Here is a 19,193-nt window from a genome sequence, read left to right on the forward strand (position 1 = left end):
TTAGAATTCCACTCAAGTTCCCTTAAGAAACTAGAGAACTACTGGAAGCAATGAACCAGATTGAGAGTGGAAAGTCACCTGGGCCCAATGGCTTCCCCAAAAATTATTTTAATGGGTACGGGGTAAGGTGGGGGAACCATTGCTTGGCATCTATTATGGAGCGTGGCAGAAGGTAGCCTCCCGAAAGACGTTCAGACAGTGACAATAGTTTCTTATCCACAAGAAGGGTAAACCACCGGAGTACTGTGACTCCTATACACCGATCTTGTTACTGAATATTTTGGGGCGAATGTGTTGGCAAAGGTGTTAGCATCTTGCCTTTGTCTGGTTATCAATAAATTGATTGTTCCATATCAGTCAGGTTTTATGCCATGCAGGGCTACCCAGCATAAGCTCAGGTGCCTTCTCGGGGGCTTGGCCAGCAGTGATACGATGGAAGAACCTACCGCATTGCTGTTGTTGGATGCAGAAAAAGTGTTTGACTCCCTCAAGTGGCCATATCTGCATGCCACTTTGGAGGAGATGGGGTTTGGACTGGAGTTTCGCTCCTGTGCACAATTACTGTACATCAACCCGGTGGCATAGGTCAAAATCAATGGGGCATTCTCTGAGTTCACATTAAGCTGGACAACCAGGCAGGGATGCCAGATGTCTCCTCTGCTGTTCACCTTGCCAGTGGATCCTCTGGCGTGTTGGATGAGGACGCGCTTTAGAGTAAGGCACCTCACTTATTCACACGCTGCTACTTCTGTTCGCTTGCAACTATTTGTATTCTTTTACTATAATCATGTGTTACATTGTGGCTCTACTTTTAATAATTTTATTTGCAAACATTACTTTTAGCGTTGTCATTGTAACAGAGATCTCCTCACCTCAGTTAGGCTTCCTGCTCTTGCTCTCCCGCCAGGCTGTGACTAACCGCTTCCTCCCCGGTCCACCACGGGATTTCCCGATTGCGTGGAGGGAGTTAGCAGTGGTGTCTTCCCCTTACTCACTCACTTCCTGGCTGGGAGGGAGCCCAGGTTTAGCAGTCTAGCTGCTTCCTGGCCTGCTCTATTTAAAACAATGCTCTTCCCCACCGCTGGCTCTCCAAAGGCAAGCCCGTCTGCATCCAGCCGTCGCCACGAGCCCTGCTCCTCTCAACCTAGGTCGAAGCCCAAGCCAGAAATACACCTATACTAGTATGGAGCTTATTGGTCTGAGAAGGGTAAACACCCCCAAATGCACTCCCAAGGCCCTCCCAGTAATGGAAGGACCTTTGGCCTGTAGAGACTGCCAATTCCACAGCTTGGAATTTCTGCAGGCAAATTTTGGAACCACCCCACCGTAGGCAAGGGATACCCTCTGTTGGAAACAAATGATCACCCTCCTCGTCCTAACCCCTCCAACATTAATCCTAGATGGGGTTGGAACTGCTTCTTGGCCAATGTCAGATCACTGCCTAAGCACGCTACTGAAATTTGGGACCTGCTCTCCTCAGGACATACCAACATTGGTTTCCTAATGGAAACATGGCTCTAACCTGGCTCCACCCTGACGATTACGATGGCTATTCCTAATGGCTAATGCATCCAAAAACTTGATAGGCTGACTATGGTCAGTGGAGGCATAGCTATAGTTCACAAGGACTCCATCAAGATTACAATCCTGGAACAATGTTGTGGCAACAAACTGGAAATTCTCGTGTTCCGAATTGATTCCCAACCCCTTTATTGTTGGAAAGGTGCACTTGTCTACCAACCGCCAGGTCCCCTTCAGGACGCCTCGCTACATCTCATGGAGCTAATTGGCCCCCACATTATCTCCTCCAAACAGTTTATGTTATTAGGAGACTTTAACGTACATAGTGAAACCCCCTCTAATGTGGACGCCTCAACGCTCTTGGCAGATCTAGCCACCCTAGGGCTGGAAAAGTCCAACATGGGCCCCACACATCTCACAGGACACACTCTAGACCTCATCCGGACCACTTCCCCCAACATCTGCTATGAGGCTCCTTGCCCACTCACATGGTCAGACCACTCATTACTTCGATTTCAAATAAACGAAGTAGGGGCCATTCCTAGCCCTGCTAAAACCACCCACAGTCTGCAAAGACAATGGCATAAAGTTACACCTGAACGCTTTGCGAATAGCTTTCCAACAAATACCTATCTGGCTTCAGATAATATGGATAACTGCCTGGCCAGGTACAACAACATAGTAGGAGCTACCCTAGAACAGCTAGCCCCATTAAAACCTCATCCAACCAGGACCGGGCAAACAGGTGGCATGATTCTCTCACGATTTACAGAAGGAAAAAACCCTATGCAAAAAACAGGAAAGGCGTTGGCTCCTCTCCCACACCGCTATTGACAAAACAACTTACGTGAGCTCTCTTGCCCTATATCACAAAAGCCTAAATATAGCACGCAAAAGACACATTGAGTCACAACTAAATAATTTTATCGTATTCTCAATTCCTTCACTAATCCCAAAGCCTGTCATAATGAGTTAGCCCCCTCACAAGAACTCTGTGACAAACTAGCCAATCATTTTATCCAGAAAATTGAGAACATATACGACAGAATCATTAAAGACAGGGACCCTCCTAACAACATCTCTACCCCCTATCTAGCTTTCTCTCCCATTACACATTCTTTGGACTGCTTCCCTCCACTCTCTATAGATACTGTGGAGTCTCTAATGAAAACTATCAAATCAGGTTCCCCTCAGGATATTTTACCTGCTAAAATATCCTCCCAACTCTATAAACAGTTGGCACCCACTATTTGCTCCATTCTCAATTCTTCCCTGAATAAGGGATCTCTTCCATCTGATTGGAAGGCTGACCAGGTAATCCCCATCCGGAAGAAACCTAACGCCCCTCAGGATGATCTGTCCAACTACCGCCCTATCTCCCTGTTACCTTATTTGTGCAAACATCTGGAAAAACACATCAACAAGCATCTCTCAGAGTATACCGAAGTAACAGCATGTCTAGACCCCTCTCAGTCCGGGTTTCGACCCAGGTTTAGTATGGAGTCCGCTCTGATTGCAGTCACCGACAACCTTTGGCACTCCCTGGATAATGGCCAAGCAGCATTACTGGTGCTGCTGGATCAGTCAGCGGTGTTTGACACGATATCCCATTCCATCGTACTCAATAGACTAAGTACCATCGTAGTCCAGGGCTCGGCTTTCCAGTGGTTAACCAGCCTCCTAACCCACCCCACCCAAACCATCAATCTCTGCACCTTCCGCTTCCAAACATGGGAGCGGACTAAAGGTGTGCCTCAGGGATCCTGCCTCAGTCCCGCTCTATTTAATATTTATGTGGCTCCCTTGGCGAATCTACTAAGGGATCTGGGCTGCATCCCAATCTCATACGGTGACGACACCCAGCTCCTACTGGCGTTTGAGAAAAATTCTCCCAATACCCAATCAACCTTCTTTGAAGGCATGATAGTCATATCGGCCTGGATGTGGAACAATTTTCTTCAACTAAATGCCAGCAAAACGGAGATTATGCTGTTTGGAGAAGCACTACTCTGGTCCCCTGATTGGTGGCCCACTGACCTGGGTGATGCCCCTGTCCCGAAAACAGTGGTAAAAAACGTAGGAGTACATATAGACCAGAAACTAACGATGAAGGAACAAGTTACGACCATTGCGGGCTCTTGCTTCCACGCCTTGAGCCTCCTGAGAAGGGTTTATCCTCTTCTCCCCATGACAGTCCGAAAAACTCTCATTCAGGCACTAGTAATTAGTCGCTTAGACTATTTTAGTGCCCTCCTGATTTCAGCCAACGAGTCTTCTCTTAACAGACTTTAGGTGGTCCAAAACACTGCAGCCCGCTTAGTCTCCAACTCACCTGCTAGGACCGCCTCTTTGCCACATTTCCAGGGTCTACACTGGCTGCCTATCCGCAAGCGAATTCATTAAAAGATCTGCTGTATAGTGCATAATGCAACCCATGGTAATGGCCCTAGCAATCTAGCAGACCGACTCATTCGCTATTTACCTTCCAGAACTCTACGCCGTACTTCCAAATCACTCCTCCTCTGCCCCGTGGTAAGAAATCCCGCATTGGGGGGGGGGGGGGGAATCTTTTTACCATCTGGCCCCCTCCCTGTGGAATTCACTTCCCAGCCACCTCCATAATTGTGCTGACTATCTTTGATTCCGCAAGCTCTTGAAAACCGGTACTTTTCTGATCTCCTTCCCTGCCCCTCAATAGCACTCCCGCAGCGTGGATATACGCTTTAGGGGGTGATTCAGTAACTTTACAAGACTCAAAATAAATAATAGGTGTCTAACTTCTGGGCATTAGGGATTTCAAATGGTAGGACAGAATTTCCCTACATGCAGATGATCTGCTATACCTGGCTAATATGGAGTATTCGATTCCCTGAATATAAGAAATCGTATCAATCTTTAGAAGGTACTCGGGCATAAGGATTAATTGGCATGAATCAACCCCATTGCTGACCAAGAAGATGGCACAGCAGGAGGGCTTGTAGCTTCCATGTAAGTGGTCCCCAGAGGGTTTTACATATTTGGAAATCGATGTAACAAAGTACTCCGTGACGTTCCATTGAGCCAATCTAGGAAGAATTTTGAAAGATCATAGAATGGATATGGATCACTGTAGATGACTTCCCATTCCCATCACTTTACTGGGAAGGGCTTTGCTATTCAAAATGATAGTTGTGTCCAAGTTCCTGTATTTGCTACAGAATACTCCATTCGAGGTGCCTGATGGGTTCTGTCAAGCAGTGGAAGGGGTGACCCTGCAACTCCTTTGGGATGGGGTCCAGCAAGGATTGCACTCTAGATGCTCACCAGGAGTCCTTACAAGGTGGGTATCACCTGCCCAGCTTACAGTTTTATTATTTGGTGGCCCAATTATTCACAGTAAATGAATGGGCATTGTCCACCTAACAAAAACCGTCCATACTCTCGGATAAGCAAACGATGGATGAGAGAGTGTATACAGCAAGCTTTTACAGGGGATGGGGAGGGTCCATCCTTCTGACACCACTGCAACACTGATCAGGGTCTGGAAAGAAGGGTAAGCTAACATTGGAGACACTCTTGTGGGACTCTGCTATACTCTCGAACCTCTAGGCTGCTGCAGGGAGATGAATGCAGACATCCTTGGGAAGTAGTCATTAGGGCAGTGATTCACTTGTTTCGACTTAAGATTCTTCACTGAGCGTATTATACCAGGACGAGGCTGTACCGCAAGGGTAAAGTAGGAGATGAAACATGTTTGAGGAGATGTAGATGCACCGGGATAATAATGCATATATTGTGGAATGTCCATGCATTCAGCCCTTCTGGTCCAGGGTGCGCCAATGGATAGCGGGAGTCACAGGGAAAAAAATAAACCACACCACTCCGGTGACATTGGGCATCTGAGGGGATAAAATGGTGCATAAATGTGCCCTCTTATGGTTTAACATCATCCTCGTCATGGCCAGGAGAGACATAGTATGGTCTATGGGACACCCTGACTCAACCAAGTTTGGCACTGGATGAGGAATATGGAGTGGTGTAGACAAACAGAAGAGAAGAATATGGGTCCCATGGAGACACCAGGGGAGTATCGCCCCCTTGAGCTGACGAGGGGATGGTCCCAGCGGCCCACTGATGGGGCTCAGTTGCTCCTGGACTATATATTTGAAGGCTACCCACCTTCATGTTGTGGTTTGGGGAGATCGATTTTGTTCCATTAACAATTGTTTCATTTTCTGTAATGAGATGTTAGTGAAGGAAATACTAAAAATGTTCCTAACAGCAAAAAAGTGCACCACCAAACCATACTAAACAATGTATTTCTACACCCACATTTATTTGTTCTTTGGGGCTGACACATCATATAGCTTACAAATATCCCAAGGTTTAAGGGCATACCAAGAAGCCTTGTATTATATCTTTAAGATAAAACGAAAACCGATGGATAAAAAATGGAATCAATATTTTTCATGTATTCCACAAACAGATGATAATAGGACGTTATTTCTAACAAAAATCAATTTTTGCAATTTTTACATCATATTTGATTGTACATTTCACATTTATTTTCACTATATGATGTCACATGATTCTTTAGTGTCTAAGACTTCTGCATATGTTTTTTAGGCGTTTGGTGGGCAGATTAGAAGACATGCGTAAAAACGTGGCTGGTGATGGGGTGAATCGTTGCATCTTGTGTGGAGAACAGCTTGGCCTGCCGGGATCATCAACATGTGTAGTTTGCGAGGACTGTAAAAAGGTAAGCCCTAAAGATATTTTCAAGAATTCCTATGCATTAACAGCCTCACTCCAATGTGTCCATTTTAAATCTTACCCATGCTGGTCACATCTTTGTTCTTTCTTTTCTCTGTCCTTCCTTGCTTTGTGCTCTCCAACTGTGTCTTCATTTTTTGTGTGTCTTCATTCAATTTGTCTCATTTTTGCTTTTATTCACTCTCTTTATCCTAACCTCCAGGGCCTCTCTTTACTTCCATATCTTACCCTGTGCCCTTTTCCCTACTGTCGCATTCTTTCCTTCAATTGACTTAACTGTCTTTACTTCTATTTCTTCACAGTTTTCTTTTCCACTCTCCCAAGCACTTTATTTATCTTTACTTTTATTTCCCCACATCTTCTGCCATAGCTTACTTTATTTCCTGATATCCCACTTTTTACCTTTAGTTCTATTCCTCACTGCCACTCTTCCTGCCCTCTCAATCAAGACTTCTATCCCACTTGTGTTTCTTTCTTTCAGTTGTTACCTCCATTACCTCCTAGATCATTTCTTCAGCTCTCCTAATTTGTAATTCCATTCACCCTATGCTTCCTTCAGTACATTTTTGGCAGCACCCCTTGACATGTTTGTTCTACTTCCCCTTCTAGGTATTCATCTTTACTTCTAGTCCTTGTGCCCCCTACCTTTTGAAACATTACTATATTCCTCCATGTACCCCTCTCTTCAATTTTACTTCTATGAATTACCTTGTGGCACTCCTATCACTATTTCTTTAGTTTCGTTTCGCATATGCTCTCTTCTTCCACTCTCTCAATATTTACTTCAATGGCCTTCTACATTATCTTTGCTTTTTTCCCATCACTATCCCTATTTTGAAATCGTTTTCTTTATGTGCTCTCCCTTAGCTCCCTCAATCATTACCTTCATTCCAGCCATATCCTTTCTTTATTTCACTTCTGTTCCTTACCCTGAACACTTCATCTGGCTCTGTCAGTCACTATTTCCATTTGTATTTTTGCTCTTTTGCCTTCGATAAGAAGCTCTTTAAACGAAAATGGAGAGGTACAAGAATTTTCAAAATTAACCCTAGGTGGCAAGAACAAATCCTTTGTATTAATTAGCCATAACAAAATTGTTGAATGGAAAATGCTGTGATCTAGTTATATAAATCAGGAAATTTTACACAATCATTATGTTTAGAGCACTTCCGTTTTGAAAGCATGACACTTGACCTTTGCTAGATTTCGCATAAATGTAGAAAGCGATCAGCCAATACCTTTGGAAATGTGTCTAGCATAGTTGATTGTAATCATCAAACTGTGCAAGTTACCTTGGTGTTTAGAAAGGAGAGTTTTTCATTTTCTAAATATCATGTTTATAGCTAATATTATGAAGCTGTAATTTAACTGTTTCCTTATTTGAATTTCAATACTGAAAAACTAAATATTTGATCTGTGGATTGTGTCAAGCCAATTATAATCCCTAAACATGGAAAGAAGGCAAATGTATCTTCCTGAAAATTCTCACTAGTATTTAATGTATAACCTGGTTTATAAAGAGGGTGGCAATGTAGAATAATGGTTTGAGATATACCTCAAATATTGTTAGCATGAGCAGAAAAATGTAATTCGTTATCCCCAAATTGAAAACATGTAATATTTGTATTTTTTTCGGATCCTTACTAAAAATGGTTTTACTGATAAGTAAGAATGGTTATAAGGGGTTATTCTGGTGAATTTTATTTTAAGAGAAAAGTAAAGCAAGCGTCAAATACTGAAACTTTGGATGAGTTATGTGATAATGAAAGCTAATTTGGGAATTTGGTTTCAATGCTGCACTTTTTTAATGACTCAACATTCTAATTCAAGCTTATGGAACTGCCTCTATGTAGCTCATCTGTGTGCAACCCATTCTATTTAATTAGAAGCTTTTGCTTGGTAGAAATAATATAAATATATGTGTGCGAAAATAGGAAATTGTGGATTCGAAATGTGTGTATTTCTAGAACACAACACTTGATGTTTGGAGAAAAATGGTTGAAATTCAAAAATATATTTAATGTTGATATTTGAGTAATAAATTGTGGGGTCTGGGAAAGTCTTATTTCTTATATGATTGACTTGGTGCCTGGGGCATTGGAGTGATTGCTGGCATGTATTACTCATACAGAGGCATTCTAAATTGATTAAGGCTTTTTTTACATTACTGCTGGCAGTCCTGCCTGGTGCACTGAGGTGATCACTGCTGGCAATTTTGCGTGAGGTGGCCACTAATCTAATCGCATCTGATGTGGTCACTATTACAACACTAATAATATAAACTAGTAGCTCCGGACAATTCATATTGAGCATAAGTGGCTCGTAGTAAAGGAAATGTTGGAGACCTCCAATCTAATGCCCACCCTATCAAAAACCTTCAAATCACATGTGATAGTAGGTATAGGAGAGACCAGAGTAATGACTTAACTAATGAGATCCTCTTTCCTAATTGTCACATAACTGGCTAATAGTTTACCTGTCTTACTCTGACCACAATTCAATTTCACATACATAGGTGAAAATGTAGCAATGCCTTGAACAGATTATTAACACTTTCTGTAGTGTTCGTGTTAAAGTCTGTTCACTCTAAACCAATTTAAGTGCAACCTTTGATTTGGAAGAAAAAAGAACATGTTTCAAAGACTTAATTATTAATAGGAAGTCCTTGGAATAGTTCAAAGAAATTTTCTTATATGAAATCTTTAGAGGATGCCTTAAACGTAAAAGTGATTTCTACACTGGTATCTATGATAGGAGTGAATTAAAAAGTATTTATTAAAAGATTCAAAATTAGAAATAAATTATGTATCCTTCAATGAACTGAAATTGGATCTCCAAATATTCTTCCATTCGTTTTTGAAAAATAAAACGAGAATCTAGTATGACCAATGCATGGGCAAAATCAGAATAGCTCAAATTTTAGAGTACAGAAGATTGGTTATTAAATATGTGCAAGCAAAAATACAGTCATTCTAGAAATAGAACCAAGCACATGAAGAGAAACTCACCTGGATTACATATTCCCCATGCCCCACTTGGGCCTTCTGCCTGTCTGTCTCTATTGCCTGCCAGTAGACCCCTTTGAAGATTTTAGAGAGTGGAGGCCAGGTTTGCATGGGCCGAGGCAACCTCAGAGAATGAGGAACGCTGATTTTGGGGAGGGCTGCCATGTTGTATTTGAACCAGACTGCTTTACAGAGGAGAGATGGATAGAAATTTCATTCCTTGGGTGTCAATGATGGAGTGATTACATGGCACCACTAAACTGGGTAGGTGTCTCACCAATCACAGACTGCTTCACCTACCTTATTAAGCCATTGAGCAAGCAGGGAGAGTTGAGGAGAAGATTGAAAGGAACTGATGATGCACCAGTGACACTGCACCCTTCATTCATGCTGCATCCCAGGGACCAAAAATCTCCCCAGCTGCCATCCCAAAGGAGTCACCTGACATCACTATACGGCCCTGTCAGTGGGATCCTTCAGATGGCACCAGGAGCTTTGACTTTTCCACACCCCCACACTCAAGGAGAGAGTAAAGACATGTAGTGAGATCAGAAACAGCAGGCTCATATCACCGGACAGACTCAGTTGCCTATTCGTTCTTCCAGTGCCTCAAAGGTCAGGAGCATAGAGAGACAGGTACGCTCAGGACAAAAGGAAGCTCTTCTAAGATAATCAAAACAAGAAAATGAAGGATAAAGAACAGCAAAGTAAAGAAACGTAAACGTGAAGATGAAGGCTCATTAAAGAGGCAGCAACGCGTTCTGCAGAAAAAACATCCTACTTGTTAGGCACAACTGACCACAAACCATTTGGATTGTGAACTAGACTCCACAAGCTCCTATTTATAAAATTGAGTTTGGCTGTTGTGATAGGACATATCCTTAGTAGGAAAGCTCATGATCATGTTTCTTCTTTAGTTTTAGGTCTGGTCATCCTAAATGTTTCTGTGTTTAGTGAGATACTTCAAGTTATGTTACATTTGTAGGTTTGCCTGAATGTTGCTTTAAGTATTTTCAAGCTAGGCTATCATGTTAATTCTAAATCCATGAGGTAGTGTTTTTTTAAGTATAAAGGTGATTGTTAAATGCATTAGACCTTTACTTTGTACTGTGAACACCTAACCTATGTAATTCCATGATTTTCCAAATACTGCGATTCATTTGTTCTAATGTTGAAAAAGCATTATAAAAGTATTGAACATGAAAAGCTATTTTCTGAATGACTTTTGTGATGTTAAAATGTGACTGACCAACAATTGACATTAACACTTACATTCAAATTTTGATTCTTTTACAGAATGTTTGCAAAAAGTGTGGAGTTGAGACTCCAAATAACCGTCCCCATTCTGTTTGGCTGTGCAAAATCTGTAGTGAACAAAGGGAGGTAAGTTCTATCACTTCACCTTGCAAATTGGTACAGGTATCTTGGCAGACAGAAGCATGTCTTGTGCAGATAATCTAGTTGCAAGAGTATCAGATGGACTGTTGCAAAAAAAATGTCTGTTGCATATCCCTGCAAGGTATTCCACTGATTTGTGGGGTTGGCCTACGACTCCGAATCGTGCCGGGAATGTGCCTTGGCGAATCTGCAGGACATTCGCGATCCTGAAGCCAAGCTGTACATCACCAAACATTGCCAGAAATCATATAAAGGCCATTTCCACTCGGAGTTTAGAGCTTGGGCCATTCTCGGAAATGGTCCTGCAATAGGTCTTTGTCACATTCCAAGTCTTTGTGTAAGTCCTAGTTGAAGTAAGCACAATGAGTCAAAGCCAACCTCATCCCAGCCTTGCCATTCTCCCTCGGAGGAGTCCTAAGGACATCCCAGTGCACTGCATTCTCTTTCCTGGTCTCCCACCGAGGAACCGATTCTGCAACTAATTCCAATGCAATCTGAGATTCCAGGCCCATTGGTGTAACCACAACAGAGCGAATTGTTTAAAGATGCTGTGCTTTTCATCTTCAGCACCATACTAAGGATGCACCGGAGCCACCAACCAGGTTACTGCTGGTGGCTCAGCCTTGTTGCCAGTTATTCCTTCTGAACCCACTTTGGGTTGATCTCCAAATCCAGAGCTGATTCTAGAACCAGTGTCTCGATCCATGCTGGTTCCTGGCATGTGGAACAGGCTCCCACGCCACCGGACATCGAACCTGTACTGCTGTCCAATTTGGGACCAAATCCATCCCAACCTGGGATGAATCTGCATGTGCGGTACAGTACTTGTACACCTCACGTCCATCCCTTCAAACAATGATAAGACAATGCCTCGCCCTAGAAGTCACCCAAATCCACATTGATTTGGGATGGTTGGCCAAAGCTGACCTATATTTGGTGTTGATGGGGATGGTAAGGAGCATTTTTCCCCACAATATGATAACCTTGTTGGGGCGGAAATCCCACGGTAATCCCTCTTTGGAAAATCTAGGAAATGTGGCACCATTACCTCCGATTACCATTACCTTTGTTTCCACTTAAAGTCGATAGACTTTTGCCACCGTTTATGACCAGAGAGCTCCTACATAAACATGAGCAATTAATAAAATGCAAAGAAACATTTTAGCCAATAATGAGAGTTGTGAGTAGTTTTAAAGGGAATTATTTTCCAATCAAATTTAAGAATCTCTGACACTTCATTCAGTATTCAGGTATAAATCAGCTTACAGAATTCATAACAGAAAAATTAAGTTAGTACAAGCATCATCATTTGCAATCAGGGCGTTCCATGAAGGAAAGAATTCCTATTCTAAGACAATGAGGAACAAATTATGTCAGTCAGAACCCATGAAGGGTTCTAGAAGCAAGAGTGAGCTTTGCATTTAAGCTATATCAATCATTAATAATTGCAGAATCTCCCATGAAGAGAAATAATGCATAGAGCAAACAAGACTTGGCAGAGCTAGTTAGTCAAAGCACAAAGCTTGGGGATGTTAATAAAGTCAGAATAGAACTAAACCTACATTTAATCTGCCTACGTCTGCCTCCATTCTGCTCTCTTTCAAGGTCTGCCCTCTCCTTCCCTGCATCTGCAAATCACTTCTGCTCTCCTCCCTTCATTTCTGCGTAAAAGTCTGAAACTCCTCTGCAGCCTCACACCTCTAAATCTGTCTGTCTGTCTCTCTCTCAAAGGGCTCCGAAAGAGTTCCTGCAAGTGTTCTGTAAAGTGTTCTGATACTACTGACTAGGAAAACGTTTATCAAAGAATAATGTTACAAAGCATGTAGCTTGACTTTGTCTTCCTCCAACTGGGATCCCGCATTCTCCAAAAGGATGCCTCCACCCATCTGTAGATTTCATACGTCATCTCTCAGACAGGCGAAGATCCTTCCCACGACACATTCTGCATCTTATTTATACAACTTCATCTCCTAACATTCCTTTAAAAAACAGACATTTCCTTTCTAACTCAACACATAACACGAGCTGCATAAGAACCTTCTTAATTAAGCGAGAAACTTTTAAAATATGTGTGTTTTCTATTCTCACTAAAGCAAAGAATTAAATGAGGCTTTGTTTAAAACTTCCAGCAACTACAGAGATCAAAGTTCCAACCGAGGCCACAACTGTAAATTATGCCAGTTCTTCTTCACACGGAGAGAGAAAAATTCCTTTTCTTATCTTGAAGGCCAACAAAATCTCACAGAGGAATAGCTGAATCACGAGATAGTTCTGTTTTCTACATTATAAAATGTAGTGCTAATTCTAATACAAGTTTTATTCTACTAATGCACAGTTTATCACTTTCACAAGTTACAATCACATTTTTATAGTGAGAACAAAATCTAAACACGTTTAAATCATGCTATGAATTGCTTGCACATGGGTTACATAAATTGCTAAATGAAAAGCATCTGACTAAAACATGAATTTCAATGCTCATTTTTCACTTTGTAGCACAAAATCCCTGTTTTTCTTTTTTAAATACAGTTTTTCATGTCTGAAGCCCAGGCAGGTTTTCCTTTAATGGTGCTACATTTTAAAATACTTATTTAGACTCTTTCAGTCCTCCCTGTGATGATTTAAAATCATCACGCCTCTGAGGATTTCTAATCATCACACCAAGTTCATTCCCCATGTGATATCATTAAAGAGCAAGTCAAAAAGAGAGGGGGGGACTAGGAGCTAGTTAATGGTCCAGTGCCCGTGCTCCAAAGTAGACCATGAAGTAATCAAAAGGGGGGGCACTGTTCCAGAGTGAGTGTCGCAGAAAGTCAGACCCTCACTAAACGGAAAGACAAAGACGGAAAGGAGTGAGAGGGAAGGGTACTAGGTCAAGGACTCTCTGAGAAAAGTGGGGAAAAGACAAAAATTGTCTGTTGTTGCCCTCACACACCCCAAAGGATGTCATGCTTCATCATTGGGCAGTTGCTCCTCGTCGGGCCGGCGGTGCAATGCCCTACGGGTCCCCCAAAGGGTCTCTTTAGCGGAGATCTTTTAGAGAGCTGCTGATGGGTGCATGTGGGTAAAGTCCTCTGTGAAGGAATTAAAACTGCCTAAGGGTTACCAAAAAAGAGTATAATGGAGAGGTACCCTTTGCAGGGTAAAAAAACCCATAGATTGGGAGTTACCAGCAGACACGTAATGTGCCCGGGTAACTTTATAAGGTCGACATGTTTCACACCTATGTTGGTCTGAAAGATCCCTGGCGTTTCATCAGGACCAGGGGTGAAGTGGGAGTGATGTGAGTGCACGAAGGTAGTTACATTAGAGGGGTGCCATTAGCCCTCTAAATTGTCAAGGGGGGGACCGCTTCCTATTGTATTAAGAGTTGTGGTTATGACTTAATCGTCGGCACAAGAAACCGGCACGGTCCAGACGCCGAGCTGGCGTCTGGACGGGGCAGGTTTCTTGTGCTGACACCCGAGTTAAACCCCCAAGAAGGTGCGGGCACCCTACGCCTTTAGCTCATGGAGCACTGTTAGCTCCCTTTTGAGGTCACAATCAAGAGGGCATACCTGACGATTAAGTCATAGCCGTGACTCTTAATATAATAGGAAGCGGTCCCCCCGTGACAATTTAGAGGGCTAATGGTACCCCTCTAATGTAACTACCTGCTTGTGGAACCACACCTTGTATCTCACCTTCATTCTTAAAATCCCATCTATCAGCTCTCTTTGCCAACCAACCACACTTTGCTGAATGTGCAAACCGATCTGAACAAACATTAATCCAATAACAAATTCAGACACGAAGAATCTCATGACACTGATATCAGTACACTCTCTCCTGCTGTGCTGTTGAAACTATCGACACACTCTTTCACAAAATTCATGAACCGTTCTTTTAGTTCTTGTGAGGTTCTTTTGATCTTTATCCAATTAAGATCTTTTGGTGGCCCTCGGCCCTTCAGAAAAGTTATCACTGCTTCATTTTTCTCCATAACTACAAAAGATGGTGCATTAGTGCAAGATTCTCTCATTGTCTCCTCACTAGGCCCTTGCACAACAACCTTACATTTAGGCCACAATTCAATTGGCTTTGCAGTGTCAAAGAATATTTTGAAATTGATCCATAACACATTAGAAATTTCAATAAATCCATCAACTTGTGCGGTACGCACAGACTTGTCTCCCAACTTTGGGAATGTGTTCACAAATGCTGCAAGTTCACTTTCGTCCCGTGGTACATGAACATGAACTTCTCCCACTATTTCTCTCAATGGATAAGCTGAAGCTTCTCCCTCCCCCTGTTTATTATTTTCCTCAACTAGGTCTGGTGGCTTCTTTTTCTTCTCCCATTTCCTCGCTAGTTCTGGTGGTTTCTTTTTTCTTTTCATGTTTCCTTCCCACTTGTCTCCTAATTTCTCACAACCCTTCCATTTACAAATGTATTTCACCAATTCTATAATGTGTAATCGCATACATGAAGAACGCGTTGTCTCAGTTGCTTCATCATCCATCTGTACCCTGAAACTTTTCTGAAATGGAAAACTTTCTGAAACCTCAATTTCATATTTTCAGGCTAAATCAGTCAGTCTGTCACATGACGTTTCTGCACATTTTGTAATTTCCTTACTCATGTAAATTAATTATTTTTCCTGATATTGGTTCAAATTCCCAAGATCTAAACCTTCCCTGATAATTTCTCCAAGTTCAATCTTTTAATCTGAAACATTAAGTGGTCTCTCTTTTTCGGGTTCTGGGTCAATTTGTTCTGCCATGTTCTCTATCCTTTTATTGCTCGCTGCTTCCTCAAACCATGGTCGAAAAATCCCATCTTCCAATAAATGTGTTTCTCCCTTTGCTATTGCTGTTCTAAAGACAATCCCTCCTCTAGCTTTCACAGCTTGAACTGTCTGGGGCAGTTTCTGTTCTGTAATCTGTGAATTCTGAGATGTCGAGATTGACCCTGATGCAATTACTCCTTCTACAGCTCTTTGAGCTTCTTGAGTTGAGACCATATTAATTTGGACAGTCAAAATTTGTATACGCATTGTTTGTGCAGCTAAGGTTTGTAGTATTTGTACCGAATCAGTCACAATTAAAGTAGTAACACCTGGAGGTATCACTGTATTTATCGAGTCAACAAGTGGTGGGGCAATCTGAAATGTCTGCAAAGTTCTCTTAATCTGTATTTCTCTTGGTTCAACAGAAGTAGTAGCCACTGTAGTACTTACTGGTACACTATTATCAGAATTTGTACTGGGGACCACATAAGGTGGTATACACTCAGTTAACAATGAATCCAATTTTTCATCTCCTAAATCACTATTGGTTTGAGGCTTTTCATCATCCATAATTTCCTTCTCCTGTATCTGATCCTTTACCCTTTCGTCCTCTTTCCTTGTCTCTTGCTGTCTTTTCCCACAAGCTTAAGGATTCAAATTGTGCAGCTCTAGATGGTGACTTTATTTCAGATAACATTTCTTTTAAATTGTCAATATTTGCAGTTCAAAAGTACCATATTTTGTAAAACTCAAAGGACCCTCTTTCTCAGTAACCTTGCACCATTGGCGAATCCACAAACATGAAAATAATCCCAAATTCGTTAACATAAAATGTGCAGGTGTTCCATCAGGTGAGGTCTTGTCACCGACCCAAATCGAATTTGGCGATTTACATCTCAGAAGTGTCTTAAAACCTTTAAACAATTTCATTTCTGCAATAATTCAGTCCAATGTTTTGATTCAGTTCTGTAAACGTCAAAATGTTACCTCCAATCTTGTTATAGTTTAAATTTTTGAAGACTTTAAACCAATCTCAATATGGTAATCACACAATGGACCTATCACAGCACAGCGCACTCTGTCACTTTTTCCCCCTCACAGCGGTTCACCCTCCTTCACAGTCTCTTCCTTACACATTCACCGCCCTCATTCATAGAAACAAGTAACATAACCGACCGTCTGTCCACGAAACAACCGGACAGTCTCACAAGTAATTGTCTGCCTCACCACTGGCAACCGTCTGTCTGCGAAACGATCGGACAGTCACCTCAGACCATCTGCCCACGAATGGCCAGACAGTCATATAAACTAATCGATAGGATCCCTCGCTCAAAACCATTCACACACAGTGACCCACGACCTGCGTTGGTTACTCGAATTGCTGTGATCCGCTCTTGTAGCATTAGCTTCCCACACGACTCTATCAAGCTCTCTCACACATGTTTCCCTATCACCTGTGGGTTCGTAGATAGCGCTTCATGACTCCCACAATCACTGGTCAGACAATTACAGCACTGGGTGTCTTGTACACCACAAACCTATGCCGGGATCTTAGGCTACTCATTGAGCTTGACATCAAAACAAAACAAATCGTATCACATGGACCGCGCACATTTGGCCCCAAATCACAATCACTCGACTCTCATCCGAACTCCGCAAGACATCACACAATCAAATCATCACCGCAATCTAACACATTCCATGCAATTACTGCAACCGCCATTACCGCGACTGAAATTACTGCAACTGGAATTACCGCATACCACAATCTAATCCAACGCAATTACCGCAAATGCAATTACCTCAACAATTGTTACCGCTATTCAGAAATTACCGAAACGCGCTGCTTCCTATTAATGCTCACACCTTCTTCAGTACCGCCTTCTTGGACCGCCTTATAATACCGTTTTGCCAGTCATCAAGTTCTGGGCATTGGAATCAGGAATCAGGACTTTTTGGGGCTTGGGCCTTATTCTAACTTGGGAAATTTTGTTTTGTAGCTCCTTCCAGGGCATAAACCTAAACTCTGCTCCTTCTGGTCAAGGTGTATAACCTTACCTCTGCTACCATCCTGTTGGAGCGGAAATCCCATGGTAATCTCTCTTTGGAAAATCTAGAAAATGTGGCACCATTACCTCTGATTACTGTTACCCTTGTTTCCACTTAAGGTCGATAGACTTTTGCCACCGTTTATGACCAGAGAGCTCCTACATAAACATGAGCAATTAATGAAATGCAAATAAACATTTTAGCCAATAACGAGAGTTGTGAGTAGTTTTAAAGGGATTTATTTTCCAATTAAATTTCAGTAGTCAGGTATCAATCAGGTTACAGAATTCATAACAGAAAAAGTACAAGCATCATAATTTGCAATCAGCGAGTTCCATGAAGGAAAGAATTCCTATTCTAAGACCATGAGGAACAAATGAGGTCAGTCAGAACTCATGAAGGGATCTAGAAGCAAGAGTGAGCTTTGCATTTAAGCTATATCAATCATTAATAATTGCAGAATCTCCCATGAAGAGAAATAATGCATAGAGCAAACAAGCCTTGGCTGAGCCAGTTAGTCTAAGCACAAAGCTTGGGGATGTTAATAAAGTCAGAATAGAACTAAACCTACATTTAATCTGCCTTCGTCTGCCTCCGTTCTGCTCTCCTTCAAGGTCCGCCCTCTCCTTCCCTGCATCTGCAAATCACTTCTGCTCTCCTCCCTTAAATTCTGCGTCGGAGTCTGAAACTCCTCTGCAGCCTTGTGTCTCTAAATCGGTCTGTCTGTCTCTCTCAAAGGGCTCCGAAAGAGTTCCTGCAAGTGTTCTGAAAAGTGTTCTGAAACTCCTAACTAGGAACGTGTTTATCAAAGAGTAATGTTACAAAGCATGTAGCGTGACTTTGTCTTCCTCCAACTGGAATCCAGCATTCTCCAAAAGGATGCCTCCACCCATCTGCAAATTTCATACGTCATCTCTCAGACCGGCGAAGATCCTTCCCACGACACATTCTGCATCTTATTTAATACAACTTAATCTCCTAACATTCCTTCAAAAAAAGTAATTTCATTTCTAACTCAACACATAACATGAGCTGCAAAGGAACCTTCTTAATTAAGCAAGAAACATTAAACATGGCAATACACTTTTAAAATATGTGTGTTTTCTATTCTCACTAAAGCAAAAAATTAAATGAGACTTTGTTTAAACCTTTCAGTAACTATAGAGATAAAAATTCCAATGGAGTTCACAGCTGTAAATTATGCCAGTTTTTCTTCACACGGAGAGAGAAAAATTCCTTTGCTTATCTTGAAGGCCAAGAGAGCAAGAGCTGAATCTCGAGCTAGTTCTATTTTCTACATTATAAAATGTAGTGCTAATTCTAATGCAAGTTTTATTCTACTGATGCACATTTTAACACTTTCACAAGTTAGAATCACATTTTCATAGAACAAAATCTAACTAAACACATTTAAATCAAGCTCTGAATTGCTTGCACATGGGTTACATAAATTGTTAAATGAAAAGCGTCTGATTAAAACATATGAATTTCAAAGCTCATGTTTTCACTTCGTAGCACAAAATGCATGTGTGTCACTTTTTGAATACAGTTTTTCATGTCTGAAGCCCAGGCAGGTTTTCCTTTAGTAGTGCTACATTTTGAAGCACATGTTTAGGCTCTTTCAACCTGTACATGGACCCACAAGAGGCCATGCTCATTAGAAGGGCAGCTGAGTTGTTAGACCTGGAATTTCCTTCATT

General features: G+C 41.9%; 1 protein-coding gene across 1 annotated transcript in view; it reads left to right on the forward strand.

The window, feature by feature from the left end:
• Positions 1-19,193, forward strand: part of RPH3A (rabphilin 3A) — an 889,811-nt gene that overhangs the window by 510,088 nt on the left and 360,530 nt on the right. Inside the window, exons 4-5 of the mRNA XM_085633027.1 lie at positions 6,127-6,259; positions 10,575-10,661. Of these exons, the coding sequence (XP_085489153.1) occupies positions 6,127-6,259; positions 10,575-10,661 (220 nt within the window). The remainder of the gene's footprint in view (positions 1-6,126; positions 6,260-10,574; positions 10,662-19,193) is intronic.

Source organism: Triturus cristatus, chromosome 11, assembly GCF_964204655.1.
Source record: "Triturus cristatus chromosome 11, aTriCri1.1, whole genome shotgun sequence".
NCBI lineage: Eukaryota > Metazoa > Chordata > Amphibia > Caudata > Salamandridae > Triturus > Triturus cristatus.